The following is a 20,655-nucleotide window of genomic DNA, read 5'->3' on the forward strand; positions in this document are numbered from 1 at the left end:
GAATCACATACAACAGAAAATGCAAACATTAGGACGGAGTCATGTTGCCTTTACTTTTAAGAACAATTTGAATGCGCTTGGGCATGTAATCACTAAGACTTTGGAAATAATTTGAGTCCATGTCAATACAAATTTTCTTCAATTCTGTTTGGAGGTTCTAAAGCTTCTTCTGTCTCAAGCATCTTTATACGATGGCAACAATTTGCGATTGGAATTAGATCGGAGCTATTTCCAGGTCACACTAACATCTTGATATGCTGCTCCTCAAGAAAATTCGCTGCCCTTTTAGCCTTGTGACAAAGAGCGTTATCATGCATGAAGAAATCACTGTCGTGGATGTGGAGCATATCCACTAAATGGTCCTGAAGAATGTTGATATACGATCCGCGTTCACCGTCACATTTTGTGGTAAGAAATATAAATCTCCTCTACCCTTTTCACCTGAAAAACACCCCCAAACTATTACAGACTGGGAGTGCCTAACGGTCGGAACCGTATACTTTGGGTCGTATCGCCCTGAAGATGATGAACGTCGAACCTTAACAGCTTCCATTCAGAACACTTGGAATGGGCTTTCGTCGGAAAACATGACTCACCTAAACTGTATTGGTGTCCAGTAAGCATATTTCCTTGCGAAAGAAAGACGTTGTTTCTTCATGCGGTGGGTGAGTAGAGGTATTTTAGTAGCAGTACGACACGTCAAATCCAGGCATTTTTGCAAATGGTGCTAAATTATACGAACACTAACATTTTCCAATATTCTCAGGTGCATTTCTTTAAGTTCGGCCACTGTTAGTCAAGAGTTCTTCTTTATTTCTCTCTTTAGGAGAGTGTCTAGATTTCGTTGTTTTCCTTGGCCTACCACTACCGAATTTGTTCTTTGGAACCACAGTCGGAGGAAGTCCTTTTGCGGCGGCCAGAACCTTCATTATGGTTGATTTTGTACGACCTGTACGTTTGCATACCGTTTTTATGTTGACGTTTTCAGTTCGCCATGCAATGATGTGAACTTTTTCCGCACTGCTACAGTACTTTCCTGGCATATCACAAATGTTCAACACAAATACAGTACTAAATTATCAAACACAAAATGCACCATGAAAAAACAAATCAACTTATAATACACACTATAGCAGAAAATCGCCCTTCATGCGTTAACCAACAATACAAAATGAAATGAACTCGCTTATTAGCAGTAATACACTATTGCCAGATTCATTCATAGAGATACAATCTGTGTTTGACACAAAACAACACTAGATACAAGACTACAAAGTAATACATCTACTACGGCAGCTTTCATATGAGGTCCGAAGAGTTTTTGCGGCTGGTGTACTAATATATGCTTTCTCCAGACCTATCTGTACAAAACTTGGTACAGTCATTTCTCAAACCTAATAGTATTTTCTAAGATATATTTGGATTGTGTGCTTTAACTCAGGGCCACTCTAGAGAGTTCCAAAGTTGATGGGAGGGATTTCAAGAGGAAACTTTCCCCACATTAACCCCATTTTCCCTGTTCCTATGGGCCCCAATACATAGCACCTATGGAAAGCTTGTTTCATGCTGAAGAAAATAAAATATAAATCATGACTTTTCAATGAACAGTGTTGATACAATAGCTCTTTCACTGCGAGTCTACGATTTTCTTTATACTAACAAGGTTAATGTGCCCCCAAGGATTTACCCCGTTGTCCATGGCATCTAATATTTTTGTGCATGAACATATCTTTGTTATGTTTGCCAAATGGACTAGATTTTATACGGATGTCCGGATGACACGTTCATGTCCGTTCCTTGTTGATTTGGAAATGTAATAATTCTAAAACACTAGCTCATTTTGAAATATACTCCTTGTCAAGATTTACGCAACATATTTACGTGAAATATTTATGAAACTTTAAGAAAATAATTATAATAGTTTTTAAGAATGCCACTCCCTAGCAAAAACTACCTCTTTTAGATCTTTCCCATAAAATGACTTTCACCATTTTATACGGTTGTTAACGAATTTTTTTTAATGCAATCGAAATTATTAGAGACAGTTTCAAGAAAATTCTAGCTCGTCATTGGCACTGGGAGGCCATGACGAGCTAGATTCGTAATTTCAGTGCAAGGGGTTAATTGCTATTCCTACGTACGTATCTAATATTTGGGAATAAAAAAATGTTAAGTTGTAAATTTATCTCACTGATTATCCAGAAGAAAAAAAATAGTTCCTCGTATAGTTATAAACCTTTCTGTTGGTTGCAAAAAGGTGCGTTATTATATTTTAAATGCACATATTCATATAAAATAAATTTGTCCATATATATGTATTTCATATTAAGAAAATGTTGTTGCTTTAACAAACTTGATCTAATTCTAGTTTTCAACTTTAGTTGTAATAATGCTTAAAATAAATAAATAAATGACTTGGTACGTGATAATTATCTGCGTCATTATATTGTGTTAAGCTTTTAAACTTTTCATAGAATAAACATTAATTATGAATAGAATAAATGAAATTGATTTTATGACTGAACTTCTATTCCAGGTTGGTGTTGAACGATTAGACAAACCGATAAGTTGATTGAATTATAATAACACTTAATTTCATAATTACAAAATATATTTACGTGCTGCAATCTCGGTACGATTCGCACACCGGCTAAATGTATTCTATGTGACAGTAAACACGCATTAGTAAAATAGCAGCTCCCTACGAGAACGTTAACCCGTGCCGACTTGACGACAAAGTCATGAAATGACGTTTTCACATTATAATATAATTTAGAATGTCCAACCATAATAACGGAGAAACCAAAAGAGACAGAAAAACGAAACTTTGCAGAGATGTCAGAAGAGATTGTGGTCGATGAGAGAGATGTCAGGAGGATGAAAAATGGTTTCCTATTTTAGGAAAGTCTGCAACGTTCGTTGAACAACGCTTTACAACTCTCGTAGCAGTCCCCTTTCCATCTGATGTCCCAATCTGTTGCTAGAAACTTTCCCACTTATTCCTTACAGTTAGAGAACTACACACCTCCAAAGAACGATTTTTGCTGGACGTTGTCAATTTATATGGCAGTATTGACTCCAATCTTTTCACCATGCGCATTACACGAAACAATCGAATGAGATTAGTAAATATATTCACAACTCATGTGAATCGGCAAGAACACCTTTCCTGAGCTCCTTCGTTACTAAGCGGTTAGCATACACGCCTTTGACGTGGGAGATCCGGGTTTCATTCCCGACGAAACCTTATGTGGTTCGGATTCCGACGTTAAAAAAAACAACTCAACTCAACGAATATTTTTCACAGTATCCTGCTGAGCTTATCCAAACATGATGTGGTCGATACCCACAGGGCTTATTTTTCAATACTGTCCTACCGGAATGAAGTTAAACAAACAAACAGCGAATGATGTGTTCATGTTCATTCCTAGCTCGAGTACACAGTTAATGTATTTTGTGTCTTGAGGTACAGAATGTCCCACTTTGAATTGGTAAAGAAAAATTACGCTCGATGATACACTTTCATATGACTATTTAACAACGCATTGCTTCATGGCTGTCACTTTTTTATTATTCATATTGAAGAATTTTGCAAGTTTTCTTTGTCTTTTGTATTTTAATTCGTTACTAGACTAATAAATTACATGAATAAGATAATTTTGTAAAGTATTTCTTATATGACTTGTTAATAGTGCATTCAAATCTATATTGTTACAAGTTGTAATAACCAAGTTTCTTTCTTTCAGCACAAGATGCCGTAGATACATGCGCCAATAATATTTAGATTGATCATGATATTTGCTGAGCATGTGAGGAGTAGTTAGTTAATGTCTTGGAGGTTCTGATGGATTAATAAATTCTGTTCAGAGACACGTTATCTATCATTGCTAATAAATATTTAATATTTTAAAAAGAACTCTCTGTCTTTCTCTGTCTTTCTGTCTCTTTCTTTCTCTCTCTCTCTCTCTCTCTCTCTCTCTATATATATATATATATATATATATATGTATATATATATATATATATATATATATATATATATATGTGTGTGTGTGTGTGTGTGTGTGTGTGTTTCAAAACAACACCGACAATGTTTGGGAGGTGACTGTTGACACCAAGATAAGGCAAAATGTATAGACCAACTTGGGTGCACAAATGCTTTCTTTCGGAGTTATAGACTGCCGCAAACAAGATAAAATAAACTTTAAAGGTCTGTAGCTCCAAAAGTATGGGACCTACCGTAGTCGGATCAAGACTTCATTTAAGAAGTGCCCTATCCAAATATCCATATTTCGGATTCCTGTGTTACTTCCTCAACAATTTTTATAGATTTTTTTTTAGTACTTAAATTATATGCCCGTAGCCAACTGTGACTATAAAAGTTAATGCGTGAGTACTTCAGGATTCTGAAATGTGGATTTTTGGATAGGGCACATATTAGTTTCTAAGTGAAGTCTTGACCCCCACTACGATAGGTCCAATAGTTTTGGAACTATGGACCTTTAAAATTCATTTTCTTCATGTATTCAGAAGCCTATATCCCGGAGGGAAGCATATGTGCATCCAGATTGGTCTATACTTTTTGTCTTATCTTGGTGTCAGGAATCACCTGTCAAACGTTGTCGGTGTTGTTTTGAAACTCCTATACCTGTATGTATTCTACAGTAGTTATTATTGTCGTTTAACGAAAACCAATTGTTCAATGTTGGGACATACACCATTGGATAGTTCTCACTAAGCTGAAGAAAATAGTATGGATTAGTAAATCCTAATGGGTAGTTTTAGTATAAACGACAAAAACTGTTTTTCAAATCAAAACAAAAAAATATGCTGTACAATAACCACTCTGTCTATAATGATGAGTATTAATAACAAGGATGTTATAAATAGAGGATCTGCCCATATGTATTGTCATCCTATTAAATCGATGAAGCCAAAAAAAAAAAAAAACAACCGAGCATCTGCACATCTGATTGGCTACTCTCGTTTCCACCATTGTCTGATTGGCTACTTTCGTTTCCGCCATGATCGTTGGCTCAAAACATTGCAATCCTATTGGGCGGAGTGGGCAGGGTAAGGGTGGCGAAACTGTGACGTATGGCTTCAAGATTTTGTTGAAAGGGCAGATCCTCTATTTTATAAGATCCTTGATTAATACCAAATGATGTCTATGCATATAAAAGATGGACGCCTCCGAGTTCATGTCTTGTACTGCCACTTTCACAAAGATTAAGTAGCTATAGACAGTATTTTTTTAAAAGTAAGCTGTTGGGAACAATAAGAATTGTGGAAAATATTTTAAATCCGGAAGGGATATGGGAGTGCGTGAATAGAAGTCACAAGTATTAGTTATCACAATCCTCATTACGAAGCATACGCGACTGACTGAATTGATACTTCAGGACACCTTGTTATTTTCCTCCTCGTCAACTTTAAGAATAAAGAAGAGGATTTTGAATTATTTGTTTTAATTCGTTAGATTATAATAAATACATGATCACATCGATATATTCTATAAAGTAGAAGGCTATCATAAAAAAGTTAATTAACAACTTTTGAACATCGCTTTTTCTTGTATATTTACTGGTTAGGATATTGGTTATGTAATACCAGAAGAGCATTTTGAGGAGGATATGTTATCACATATAAGTTGAGGTTACTTGTCACTAATGATGATGATTTCAAGGGGTTACTCAGAAGGAAATTCCTACTCAAGGATAAATCGCATGAAATTTCAACTGCTTGTCACATTTACTTACTCAACTTCACAAGATTGTTTATTGTTTCTTCAAACAATACTTAATGTAGGTTCTAATGAACTGAAAACTCATGCAAGTAAAACAATGACAATATATATCATATCAATCGTAAAAATTGCACTGCTACAAGCAGTAACTACACTAAATATAATTACAAAATTTTCTTATCGGAATCTATTCAACGAACCGAAACACATTTTTGGATACTGATTACAGCTCGAGATTTGTTACAAAGCTATGAGAAACCATCAATTGATGGAACGTTAAAACGAGTTTCACAACAAGAATTAGTCCAACCTGTCGTAAACGCAACATCAAACATTGAAGTAATCCCTTTTACTTTCTCTCAAACTAGGAATTCATCAGCCGATGTCCGTTAGTAATGTGACCAACTAATTCTATGGCCTATGAACCCGGAGGTTCAGTGCCGCTTTCGCAAAATCTATCCATTGACTTATATCCTTAGCCAACTGGATCGAATTTCAGTCCTAGTCCGAGGCTTCTGTGAATGTTTCTGAACAAGTGCCTTTTTTACAGGATGAGGTTGTTAGTCACATTCGAAACTCCCAGGCTGGAGGGCCACTCCTTGTCGTCTGTCCGCGACTGCTCGATTCAGTATATTCGCAGCTAGAGGCCTTCTCCTCGATCCGCAACCTGAGGATGCACCATGCAGTGGTGACAGAAACACACATTACACGGTAATGTGACCAAACGTGGACATATTGTAAATAGTCAACTATCCCTAAATACAAAATTTCTGGTGGAAGTGCACACGGGGTGAGAAGTTATTGGGGTTTAAAGTTTAGAATTGAAAGTCAATTACAATCAGGTTTTGATGCACACGAGTAGGGATCAGTTCAGGGACACATCATATGGCACTACTCCTCAGTGGAAATCTAGAGCGAAAGTGCAGCACAATGGTCGAGATACTTCCTTAAAATTTTACAGTTACTCTTAACAGTTACCAATCGAAACAATTTTTTTTTTCGAAATTATGTCAAAAGCAAGTATTATGTGCGAATAGTTCTCATAAAAATGATATGAACAAGGGGGAAAATGCATATTTCTAGAGCTAGAGCGGTCAAAAATCGTTTTAAAGCTACACTTCAGTACCCATTATTTCGAATTGGAGAAACAGTGAAATAGCGGTCTGTATCATTATAAAGATAGTCACACACGCGCCATCTAACAATATATACTTCACCAATGTGTAGTGGGTGCATAATGGATTCCCTCGGGTATATCGTACCCAGACAGGTTTCCAATAGAACTCTCAGATATACTCGGATTTTAACAAGACCAAAATAGGAAAAAGATAAGCCCGGACAGCAGCGAACATGGAATAAATGACCCGGTAGGAAGATGGAATAAAACCGGACTGCTATAACAACAGTCCCGAATTCCGGAATAGCGCGTACTCCAATGTTTTTTCACCCTTATATGTGAAAAACAAGTGTATTGTACCGTGACAAAATAAATTTTGGAACTAAACAGAGCTCATAAAAGAGCATAAAACTAAGTAAAAGAAATATAACCATCCATACTATACCAAAAATAAAAATAAAATAATAATAATTAGATAATACACAAAATTAAAATAAAAAGCCTCAGAGAATATTTCAATTTCGCGATTGAAACTGAAAATGAAGTCACTAAAGCCAGGTATACGAAAAATATGTCGATATGCCAAAGAAAGGCCGTAACCCCTAATGGCTAGGTTTAGGAATATTTCTTAAAACCAAATGATGAATAGATATTTCCTTAATCTCTAAAATCTTTTACAAATTAAAAAATGTCGATACTTCCGATCGAATCAGTTTTCTTTACCGATTCGATTCGTATCGCAGCTTGTCTTCTTTGCTGTCTTTTAAGTAAATTTCTTAATTCACCACATCCTGGGCACTTTTGTCTGCATTATCAGAGGCCGTGTGTGTCAGACTAATCCAACCGAGGGCGCTTACTGCTACAGCTAAGATAGAGTGAGCTGTATTACTTAAGCGACCATCCAAATGGATTTTCTCACCTAATACATCTCATTTATCATCACTAGCCCCACTATATCGAAATTTGTTTGTGACCGGCTCTGCCTATCATGGTAGTGTCTCAGTATGTCAACCGGACATTACACAGGATTGCCGTACATTGTATCCGTTCCCGCACAAACACAGGAGAGCCGCAGTCGTAGACGAACGTCCATCGGGTCTACTTCATCTAATCGAGTATTGTTCACTGTGATCGCGCTCCCGTTCACCAGTATGTGAAGACCAATTTCTTCAACTTGGGTCTCCTCCGCAAAAACGCCATCACCGAAATGAATGTATCTCCGGTGAGATTAACGAAGAGTTTCCAAACTTAACACAATTAATGAAAGCAAAGGGTATTTGTTCTTACTAACTATGACACCTGGTAGAAGCACACAAAATTACTACTTTGTCAAATTACAAACTAGTCTCCAGTGTCTACCATAACTCAAATAGCCAGGACTCGGGCTGGCATTATTGTTCGTGATACAGACCCCAATTTTTCGACGGCTATACACAACAAATTTTCCTACGAAGTCTCCGGAAACTCACTCACTTTAAAACCATTATGGCCTAGAGGTACAAGGCACCCCCCGCCAACACGAAAGGATTTTTCGTTATCTGTTGTGATTTGTGGTGTAGATCCGACCTTCACGGAGTTGAAGAGGAACTGAAAATTGAAGAACATCATGTATCGAAATGGCTTCGTATGCACAATGATCAAGGACCAACTTGTATGTTTAAAGATGGTGCTGACTGTACATTATGTCGCTATTATGAGCTAGTTAAGTCTCGGCTCTTAGGACTTTTCTACTAGTTATTGGAGAAGTCAGTGTGACCCTTAGGCTGAAAAGTTTCGAGACCCTTGCTCTAACTTATTTAAATTTTTAATATATGTTTAAAGAAGCAAAATGTCAAAACAACACCGTCGAAAGTTTTAGTGTTAAAACATGAAAACCTTGGTATTGTTACAAGAAGGCCATAGCCGACGCGGACAAAATAATAAGGGTAAAATCAATGAATCATTGTTGTGGTGTTATAAATTATTGTATAATAGCCTTCTGAATAATTGCTTGTCGTGCAGATGAGAGGATATGAACGTATGAAACATATGTATTGAATTAATACTGTAAATGCCCACTTCGCCAGTAAGAGACGTTGTGAATTAAGTTTTTGAAATTACTTTCATTTTATTGCAGTGGAAGAAGGTAATGTAGAAACGAAAGAACTTACTTTATGACTATTTCAAGAAAACCAAATACTGTATGTAAGTATATTTTGTATTTGTCGCACAATGTCATGGTGCATCTTTTAAAAATGTAAGGCTACAATGTAGACAATTCGGTCTAGATATGTCGATTGGTGGATTTATTTTTGCCCTCCTCTAAACCGATTTTTCCTTCTGTTTCTAACATTACAATATGACGTAAGAAATGCTATATTGGAGGAGGATTAGATAGAAAACTTTTCTAGACTCCAAGGTTGACTGATTGTAATTTAATTCTTGGTGTTTTCATCTATGGCATAGGCTTGCATTAGGATCGACAAGAATTGGGAAAGAAGACAGTCAGGGTCTATTTTGAATGCATCATTCTGATATTAAACAAATACGACTGGCAAATCAAAAGAAAACTTATGTGATGGTCAGTAATGTAATTATGAGAACAAAAATACTCGAACTTTGAACAGATGTTTTGCATTATTGTATGCTACAATCAATAGCATGTTTAGATGACTTTCGTTCCTAGGCATGCAGCAGCTTTTTGCATTTACTGATTACCTGACGGATGGTCTTGGTCTTGGTCTTGCACATCCAGTCTTGGTCTTGGTCTTGCACATCCAGTCTTGGTGTTGATCTTGCACGGGAACCCTCTGTCTTAATCTTGGTCTTGGTCTTACACACTCAGTCTTGGTCTTGGTCTTGGTCTTGCTTGCAAGAGTCTTGAAAGTCTTGCTTTAAAGAAATCTTATGCTTTTCATAGGAGAATTTTACTCTGGATATAAGGGATAATAAAGTCTACAATGCGCCAATAGTAACGGAAATGCAACATATGATTCTAAATGCAATATATAGTTCACTTCGTGTGAGTATGATGATAGTATGCAACATAGGCGATAAGCTTAACTTTTTTCAATAGGTGCCCACGCTTCACTACTTATAAATCTCAACATTTCGTAATCTTTCTTTATTTTTAACAGATCCAATACTCCACTGGTTCCCAGAATGGTGAGGCTACCCCTGAGATGCAAGAAAGAAAATCAAGACGGCACACATTACTTTAATACAATGAATAGCAAAATTATTTTTAAACTTTAAAGGCGTCAGATTTTTTCTTTTCAACCAAGGTTAGCTAATCTTTGTATTGAGCAAACTTCCAATTAAATATTGAGATTTTGTTTCACTGATTCCAATATGTACTCTATGGGACAGAAATATGAACATTACGCAAAAGCAGTGAAAACATTGGAGGCTTTCGGAAGGAGGGCATGGAGAGAAAAAAAGGAGAGAATTAGGTGGGTTGAACGGAAAACGAATGAGGTTTTAGAAATAGTAGCAGTACGGAACTAAAAAAATAAAAGAATTTTAGATATAATTAAGAGGAGGAAGAGAAACTGGTTGGGACATTGGCTGAGGAGGAACTGTGTTATGAAGGACATACTAGAGGATATGGTGGAAGGAAAGAGAGGAAGGGAAGAAAGAAAGATATCGTCAAAGAAAGATATCAAAACAGAAATTTGCTACGTCAAGACGAAGAGACTAGCTGAGGGACACCGCACATCGAAACATCTTAGTTGCAGGAAGTAACCTGCCAATAATGGCAGAATAGCTATGATGATGATGATATGTTTAGCAATATTGGCCAAAAGAGAAAAAAATTTAAAATAATATTGAATCAAGCCAAATGTAAAGATATCTCCAATATTTCGAGTTTGCTGGTGCTTTAGTAAAAATAGGTCCTGCACTTCGTTCTTATGCAACGATAAGAGATGTTTTTTTATTCCTGAAGTGTATCCGTTTTTCATTTTTATTGCCACTTTATTCTTCGATTTATTTTTATTTTTTCTTTTATTTATTTATTTTTGCATAGTTTGCATAACCCATAGGAATGCTCCCCACTTCCCGCAACAATTTCGATGTACGCATGAAAGTTACTTATTGCGCTCGCCACTTGCGTTGTTTATTTTGCAAATTTCTTCTTACTGAACTTTTGTGGTGTTTCGTCAACAAACTGCCTGAGACAAAGCAACTGAAGGGTGTAAAACAAGCCCCTCTTTTGTTATATATATCCTAGGACTCCAAACTTTAGCAGTTTGAAGCTTATATGGTTAATTTTACTCCAGATAACAAACACCTGTAGAATAGTGTGTGATTTACCAATAAGTAATCCTCATTATTTAAAAACGCAGGAATCTTGGTCTTGGTCTTGGCCTTGTGCAAGAGTCTTGGTCTTGGTCTTGGTCTTGCAGGTATGGTCTTGGTCTTGCATCGGGATTCCTGGTCTTGGTCTTGCACGCAAGACTCTTGCAAAAATCTGCAAGACCAAGACTCTTGCGCTCATCACTAAATAGCCGCAAGAGTGGAAGTATGTCACAGATATCTACAAGTGTGTTAGAGCCTAATCTACCCTCTTCAAAGATAAATGTTTATTGTATTTTAAGCACTGATGGGCATCGGTCTCTGTCTCCTGCGTGAAACAGTTTTTAAAACTATTTGATATTGGACATAGATAATTCCATTTCATAGTCGATGATTTAACTGTGTTCGTCTTCCGACAAATGTTGGCAGAGAGCAACTGCTCAGAAGGTTTCGTGCATTTTTTTTTTAATTCTAGTTAAACAAAATAGCTACCGTAATGTTAGTTCATAAAGTTTCTTGTTGAAACTTATAAGCAAAAAATACATAAAAGGCAGAAAAAGTAAATGACAAAGGCAAAATACATAAAAAGTAAATTACAGCCTTTCCTCCATTTTTTTTAAATAAGGCTGTATGTAGTAGGCGATTGTAGCCGAATGTGCTTGTTTTAGAACAAAATAACAGTGTTTACTATTTGCCCACCAAGTAGAGCAATTTGTAAATCAAACAATCCCCGTTACCTTTTTTTTTTTTTCTTTGCATGAAAGTACACGGACCTACAATATACAAGTGTTGAACTTTGCCATTATTATAATGACATTATAGTATTTTCAAATATTTTTCTGCCTTTATTGTAATTATTGTGTAATATTTTTATTTTATTTTTTTTTTTAAATTTCGAAGCTATTGCTACGGTTCATAAAGAAGCCACAATCTTGTAATCATTTGAGAGAAAACAAAAAACGTGTGGAAGACAATAGACTGTTTGATACGTTCATGTTTGTTTGTTGAGTAAGAACTTATGTAAAGGAAGAAATACGTTAGCAATGATTTTATAGCAGACATTTCCGCAGAGAGAAAAAATTTTAAATCGATAAAATTGTATCGATTTATACGCACATGTTATTTAACTGTTTGTTTCGATTTCTTCTAATCTCTTGGTTGAGCTTTCGGGTAAAGGAATCTGTGTTACAAAACCGTTTTTGTTCTGTAATGAGGAAGACGTATACATTCTGTGCAAAATTGTTTCTTTTCCGCCTTAGTTCCTCACAAATTGAATGCTTCTTGAAATCATTTTAAAAACTATTTAGCATTCGGTACAGATAATTCCATTTCATAGTCGATGATTAAAGCGTGTTCCTCTTTCGTCGTTACAAGAGGAACAAAAATGAGCATGTTATGCAGCATGATAAAAAAAAGTGAATACTTACAAGGAATGCTATCAAGGAACAGCACAATAGGCTTTGTGGTATTTAAAATGCGCAATATCATGCAAGGTTGTTTGATGGATAACAGTGCAAACACACATAGGCACACACACACACACTTTGAGAGGACTTTTAAAGTACGCCATTTTATGAGAAACGTCAAACACAATGATCGAGTGTTTCTATTTTTTCTTTGTACGAACTCAATATACCGTTTCGGTTTGTAGTGCGTCTTTACCGTCACTTTCAGAGAGGTGAATGTTATTAATTGTGTTAATTACAAAGATCAGTGAATTGTAGTATATACGGATGGAATTTTTCTTCAGAGCAAACGTTTTTGTTCAAATAGAAATGTGCAAGGACTATTATCAACTTCGCACTGCTCGTACAGGTCTATAATGAAAAATGTCGATGAAGAATGTGAGTGCTTGTATGCGGTGGTGCAAATAAAACAATCCGTTAATCAACATTGGTCTCCACTTGCAATGATGATTGTGAAAATTAATAGAAAACACCAGACGTCTGCATGTGACCCATTATATAGGCAAGAAGTGTAATGTTACTAATGAAGACATTATCATTATGTTTGCGAGAGTTGATTTAACTTGGTTCCTGCTGTTTGTTTCAACTATAGTGGCGGAGGTATGTTTTAAAACTAAATACACTTTAAATCATTGCATGAAGTCTGGAAGGAACTGGAGAACTTGGGAGAAAAAGGATTTCAGTTTTCATGTATGTTACTGATTTCATATAGGACACAATACCTGCTTTGCCGTTTTGGTTGCCTCACGTACCGGCGCTCTTTATACAACGTAAATCTGAACCGATCGTAGTTAATAACTTCTCTTACTCATTTTGTAAATATGCTATGTTTTATCTTTTTTTTTAAAAAAAGATCTGGCTCAGGAGCGTCATTTAGTGTTGCAGGCAGGGGCAAAACTAGGGAGCGATCGCCCCCCCAGAAGAAGAAACTTTCTTATTTTATATATATAAATAAAACCTATCCCAAAGTTTGGAGCCCTTAAAAGTACCAGTATGACAACCCACCGCCCCCCCAGAAGTCGGTCCTGGATCCGCCCCTGGTTGCAGGGGAGGGGTGAAATTTGTCCTACATGAGTTTGAGATACATAGGTATACTTTATAATCAATATTATAATATATCAATGATAAACGTAAAACTCATATTGGATAGTCATCGCCCCTTCACCCTCCTTAAAGGACGCTTGCTACTACTATGAATCTTTCAAACTATTTGAAGTCTAAATGTCTTACAAAGAAGGAACATTAATTGCCATATATGTATACTTTACTCAGGGGTTAAAGTGAGGGGGAACGTGGGGGTATGTCATTCCCCCACTTTCAGAAAATTCTATGGCGTCCCCCCACTTCCAAAAACTTACACTGGGCAAAAATAGGTACGGGGGAACGGACGCATGATGTCATGGGTCCCTCTACCTTTACAAATCCACTTTTACCCCTCTGAAAAACAAAGAAAAGTTCATTGAATTATAAACTGCGCACCGCGGCCCTCTATTGACCATTTTCTGACATATATAGACACCGCAAAATATTTGGAAAATTTCATGGAATTTAACTTCAGTTGTTTTTGTGACCGAATATCCTTTTACTAATAAAAAGGTAAATGTTCGTCAAAAGTAAAGTGAAAGAGGAAATGAGGTTGAATGTATCCTATATGATTCCACGGTTTTAAATACAGTAGAGCTCTGACTTGGGATACTATCAAGAAAAAAAGGAAAACTAACCGAGATATGTCTCATTAAGCTAGGATCTAAGGCTGCCGTAATCTGCGCTCCTCCCGCTCATCTAGAATTATCTCACATAGATCGCTCTTAGCAGTATTAATGCCCTCTGTTCAACATGTAGTTTACTTGGAATCAAATAACAATTTCAATATGGCTTCCAGACTTCATAGAAATACCTTACATCAGTGGTTCTCAACCAGTGGATCGCGACACATTCGTGTATCACACAGTCCCGTGCAATATATAGCAAAATTTTAGGATTTAAAAATTAAGAAACATTTATGGTAAACTAGTAAAAACTCATTTTGTCAGTACCAAACAATCAAGTTTGTTCGAGTCAACACTTTCAGAAACGGTAGCAACAGTCTTCAGTACCACGTAATCGCTCTTTATTGAAATTTATCATCTTACGATATTATAATTTATATTACAGCATTAATAATAAATCGAATAAATGCGTTGCGATATTGTGGGCGTTCAGAGTATGTTGTCAGCCAAAAAAGGGGTTGAAAACCACCGTCTTAGATTAACGTAGATACAGAAACTTTTTTTGTTGAATGAACAAATTCAATTTTATATTATACGTAACAATGCAAATCAACTTTTAAATTACTTAAATTATCTTACATACTTGTTTTAAATTGTCTCGCTTTGTTAACATATAGCAGGCCCGTAGCCGGCCCAAAAATGTAGGGGGGACCGGATAGAATTTAGGAGGGGCCGATCCAACCGTATTATAGTTCATTTGCAAGCCTACCTTGAATATTTTAGGAGGGACCAGTAAAAATTTAGGGAGTGCCGGGTACTCCCAAGACCCCCCCCCATTTGTCCCAGACTTACACTCTGATAAGCTTTCATATTACTAAATATATATTTACCAGTATATTTACTAATACAGATAATCGTGGTGGATGTAGCTATTTAGAAAATATATCAAACTTAAAAACTAATGAACATAGAAGTCTTAAACAATAGGTAATTGTGAAAATAGAGACCACTGAGTCTCCTACTAGACCGATTATATATATATATAAATTATTTGATTTACCTTGAAATCTTACATGTATGTATTCTAAATCTAGATGCCAGTATGGATGCCCCATTTTTGGTAGGTTTTCCACAACATTGCTGCCACTGAATATGTGCCTATGAGGACTAATTTTGTTGTAAAAAGGATCCATTTACTTTTTTGCTTTGCTTGAACACAACTCGTATTTCAATATTTAGCCTATTTAAATTTCCAAATAGTGTGTAGACTCTCAGTTCGCGAACCATTCAGATTACGACCAAGTTTTGGAAGGCATTTTTACCCTGACTTACGAACAATATTTCGGGATACAAACCAGGCCCGTAGCTAGAACAAAGCCCCCTAAGCCCATTGAAACTTTCAGTTGTTTGTTTATAGTTAAATAAGTATGTAAGGTATACTGAAGTTAGCAACCCCCAAAATGATCTCAACCCCCCCCCCCTCTGTGTTGTAGTATATTCTGGCTATGAGCCTGATACGGACGTACACACAAACACACACCCGTGCCATCAGTTTCACATCCTTAGTAGTGCTTTTCCACGTTGTCGTAATCATTATCTTTCAGAGTTCTGTGTTCAAAAACTACTTATTGTTCTTTTCGAACTTTTTATATGTTTTTTCCTCCTAATTTGCCCTTTACTCAGCCTCAATGTTACGTTACCAGAGGGCTCCCCGACCATGTACTCGTTTCCTTCCAAAACCTCGTTCAATCTTATCCTCCAAACACTTACAATTATTTTAACTTAAAATCGTATATTGACAATAAGGACGGCCGCACCTTGACCGGACGATACAACAGCTGAGGCGAGCTGCAGTAATGTAAACAATGTAATAAAGACTTGTACTGCATATTCACTCGAGCATGTGATAAACAAGGATTCATGCACTTGTGATTATCTCTCTCTCTCTCTCTCCGAATCCTCTCCAACCTCCCTCTCCCTCGGTTGGCTATTTTGTCTATGCGAAGTCTATGTGTGGCCACATTAAGGAGGAATAAAAACGAGCTAGCCCACTTCTTGTTCACATTTAGACAATGAGCAATGAAAGACCGGATTCTCCAAAAGAATTTACTTCATCGAATGTACAACTACACTCAATGCTTCACAATGCACGAATTGTAAAGTACAGAATAATTTTAATCCCCCCTTTTTTTATTTTATTTCAACCAATTTCTTTTACATCGGAATTCACCGAAAAAGTGATTTTTAACATCTCTCCATCTGTTCGTTCATCCTAATGTACATTTAACTACAGGCCATACTGTTCAAAGTATTGAGACCAAATTTTAAAGCTAAGCTTTGCATGTGATACTCCATAGAGACCTTTCTCATTTTCTTCCTATCCCTTAAAAAAAAGGAAGGATTACTGAAGGATGGAAATCAAAATTTGAGATTTTTTTCAAATACGGCTCTAACAATTTTGTTTATATTTCATGTATTTCATTAATATTTCTATAATGCTGCATAAACAACTTCCATCAGAATATCCATAATAGGCAGTTTACATTTGGAGGTGAGTTGTCTCCGAACAAAGTTGTACCTTTTTAAAAACAAAGTGTTTGTAATTTGGTTCGTATTTCACAAATAAATGCTCCAGTGTCAACTGGAGCATAACGTGATTTAGTTAAGAAACTAGAGCTAAAAAGTTATGAGATGGCCTGTACCTTTTAGTTAATATTATATGAATGATACTAACATATATCTTGGAGGAAAACTAGAATACTTGAAGTGCCGAACAATTCCTTTTGAATAGGAGACAAATTCAAAACTGTCCCAGCTAAATGGAGAAATTTTGTGCCTTGTAGCCCTCTTTCCGATGACCTTATCACCATAGCTGAGAGAACATACAGAAGTGGAAACACTGCAACTTTTCCATCTAATGATGACATGAATAACTTACACAATAAAGGGTGTGAGCAAACATTCGACCGTGCAGCCTTCTTAACACCCTTGCGCAAACCACCTGGTGACGAGACGAGACGAGATCGAGTTCTCGTCACGAGCTACATGACGTGTCAGAGCTATTCTAACAAGAAATATGTATTTTTAGCTTCGAGACATCACTTTCACGAATCGTTTCTAGATAATCTCAACTCTTGACTCGTAGGTAACCCTAACCACCTGAGAAAGAATAAGAATTTGCTTCCACGAAAGTCAACGGCGACGTTCTTACTACGTCTCCTATTAGTAGATATACAACACAAATGAACAGCTTTGTGCTAAACACTATAATGTATCCGACTTCAATAAACATTATTTTACTCTTATTTAAGCAAAATGATAATCTGCTGTACATGGACAATTTAGCAACAGCAGAAGCTGAGAGACACAGATTTCCAAACGCACATTTACATCCGAAGAAGAGAGATTGTGTTGTAATAATGACATTAGAAATTTCAATAGCACACTTCTATACAGATTCATTTCAATACTACTGTGACTACTAAACGATAGATGCACCATGTGTGTCTTCTAATTCAGGCACTTCTAACTGTTCACTAGATGACGTAGGAGTACGCATTAGAGAAAGACAAACCCCAGAGGAGAGAAGATGAGAGAAAAAACTATTAAGTGTTGCCAGTATACGTATACAAGAACAAAACCATCTACCTACGAATTCTCTCGTTTCCCTGTCTTCACTCCCCTGTCCAGGTGTTTTGCCTTCTGCTTCACCTCCTCTTTGTATGGTTTAGGCCGGCCGTGTATTGATCAGAATCCAGGACTGCCGAGCCGAGATTCAGTACTGTAAGTAACGCAAGGAAACCTACCAGACACACACTAGGCCTCGTGCTAGGCAAAGACCTCTCCAACGTTCCGGATGAGAGACAGCCCACATACTCAGACGTCTCCCTCTACATCCTCTTCTGCCTCTCCCTGTCTCAGTTTGGACGGCATTCTTCTGGTAAATATGCGACAAGCCTTACTGAGAAGAAGAATTGAAATCTGTAACGTCACAGAGCATTCAATTATAAGTGACTGTTCTAATCTAAACAATAAAGAAGTAAACTAGTAGTCTGCGTCTACAGTAGCGTACGCAGAATTTCAACAAAGACAGGTTTCAAGCTTCTAAGTTAACGTCGTTTCAAAGTTTTTATATACACGTCTTAATATGGCAAACGTTGATTTTCTCATAATATCTTATTCAAGAGAGAATTAAACTTCAGAAATCACTCTTGCGTACGTCACTATGAGTCTCTCACGTGCTCTGAGTATTTATTGTTAAGTGTTAAATACGCTACCGTAGCAACTCGTTCTCACTTCCTCACCAGTTTCTCCTTTTCTTTGTTTTAACAATACATTCTTTTGCAATTTGTAATCTGTTATCTCCTGATTATTTTCTAACCTGGTAATAATCTTTTTCAGAAGAGGATCTTTTCTTTGATGTTCTTTCAGGGACACTGAAATCAGAATACTCACAGAAGACACATTTACAGTTTTACCTTAATCTTTAATTACGTCTACTTTATTCTCATCCTTTGTATAAAACTCAAGATGACTCCCAATACGGTTAAGGAAATCAGCTATACAATTTATTTTTGACCTGATGTGCAGTATTCTAAATCTAAAGCGGGCTAGCTTTTCTAATAGGATTCCATATCACCTACTAGTAGGCGCGCAGTTGTAAGAAAAATCCCTTTCGTGTGCAATTTGATGATACAAACATGACGTTTGCAACATTCGATTAATCTCACGTCCCTGATGAAGTGAAGTAAACAACTATGGCGAATAGTATAGTATACATTTCAAGGTCGCTCTTCATATTTATATTTTAACTGCTTGAAGGAAATGCTGGAAGTTTATATATTTATTTATTTAATAGCAAAACTATCCGTTCTTTAAACGGAAAGAATAGGTTTATTTAAGAAATAAGTCTTCTTTAAACTTTCTTTTTCCTCTTAGGGTGCTTATTTCAATCAAAGTAAATTGATGAAAATCAAGCACGATTCAAATGGTATGTTCAAAAGCCTTTTCAGAGGATTTCGCCGTTTTCCAACAATGAGACTGGCCACGTCTATGTCATTTTTATATGTAGAGAAAGCAATTATAGAAATAGACTCCTTCCTCCGTAAAAGTGGAATTTTAAAAACGCTCTATCATGTGCTCGTTTATTTTTAAGTGGGAGTCTATATACAAATCTTAATCGCCCTACGTTAGAGATATTCAATTCAATTCACTGACATAAATTTTTACTCCACTATCCCTTTCGACATAAATTTTACTGAAACTAATATGATAAAAGCTCGGTATGAGCTATGCTAAATATATTCTAGAAATTATCTCAAATAGCTAAGAAACTTTTCCATGATGATGGGAAGGTATTTTATTTGAATGTGAAGAAAATCATTGTAGAAATTGTCCCTTTCCGTCCTTACGAGCAGAACTTTTAGAATACTACAATTTATATCTACTAATTTTAAATTAGAAACATATGATCGAGTTCTTTATCCTTGATTTTAAGGTTTCCTAAGATACTTTACTTTTGGTATAAATTTTGAACTTTCTTTCCTTATGCATTTTTGACGAAAGTAACATGATAAAATCAGTGCTAAAGAATAGTGTTAATTATGTTCAACAATTAATTTCGAACGGTTCACAGTTTCCCATTATGACAAGATAGATAACGCTAAATAAAATAATTGAATCAACTTTTAATTGTTCAATTGTTCAATATTTGAATCAACCATTATACTTTTAATAGAAAACTAATAGTTCATGTTTTTATTATTTCTGTTCATTTTCTACATATCACTTGCAGAGACTATTCGGAGTAAATGTTTTATTTTAGTATTATTTCATTTAAGTTTAGTCATATCTTAATTAACATTTCAAATATTTATAAGTATCCCATTTCCGTCATGATAGTGGTTAGAAATGAATATTTCTCTTTTTACAAAATTGTTTACGATTTTAACATTTTTTAAGATATACTTCTGAATTATTTGGAAATATTCAAATAAGAGGATAACACTAAAGAACATTATTAGAACAAAACATTTTTGTTTGATGAATTGACAGAATCAAGTTTTCTAAAAAAAAAATAAATAACGTGCTAACCAACTACTTTATGCAGGTAAGTTAAGATTCGTTAACTTCACAAACGTATATAAAGAAATCATTAACACAAATGTTTGATTGCTTCACTTCTTTTGTGGCTTATTTCTATTTAGTCGTTTGTTTATATGTAAAATATTTAATACCTATGATTATTAGAGTTGTGCCATATGTATTGAAACTAACATTATGAGAGATTTACATAGCATTTCCAATAAACATAAAATTCTCCCTATCTTTGTGAATTTTACT

The 20,655-nt window shown here is 35.8% G+C and overlaps 2 protein-coding genes across 3 annotated transcripts in view; both read left to right on the plus strand.

Annotated features, from left to right (window-relative positions):
- LOC145694051 (uncharacterized) overlaps positions 1 to 3,872 on the plus strand; it is a 62,410-nt gene extending 58,538 nt beyond the window's left edge. For both annotated transcript variants that reach the window (XM_081770191.1, XM_081770192.1), the window contains exon 4: positions 3,747 to 3,872. In XM_081770191.1, the coding sequence (XP_081626317.1) occupies positions 3,747 to 3,784 (38 nt within the window). In that variant the 3' untranslated portion in view covers positions 3,785 to 3,872. The remainder of the gene's footprint in view (positions 1 to 3,746) is intronic.
- Positions 3,873 to 12,951: 9,079 nt separating this feature from the next.
- LOC145694052 (uncharacterized) overlaps positions 12,952 to 20,655 on the plus strand; it is a 38,801-nt gene continuing 31,097 nt past the window's right edge. Inside the window, exon 1 of the mRNA XM_081770193.1 lies at positions 12,952 to 13,204. Coding sequence (XP_081626319.1) covers positions 13,145 to 13,204 — 60 coding nt within the window. The 5' untranslated portion in view covers positions 12,952 to 13,144. The remainder of the gene's footprint in view (positions 13,205 to 20,655) is intronic.

This window comes from Thermobia domestica, chromosome 9 (assembly GCF_964235325.1).
Source record: "Thermobia domestica chromosome 9, izTheDome1.hap1.1, whole genome shotgun sequence".
Classification (NCBI taxonomy): domain Eukaryota; kingdom Metazoa; phylum Arthropoda; class Insecta; order Zygentoma; family Lepismatidae; genus Thermobia; species Thermobia domestica.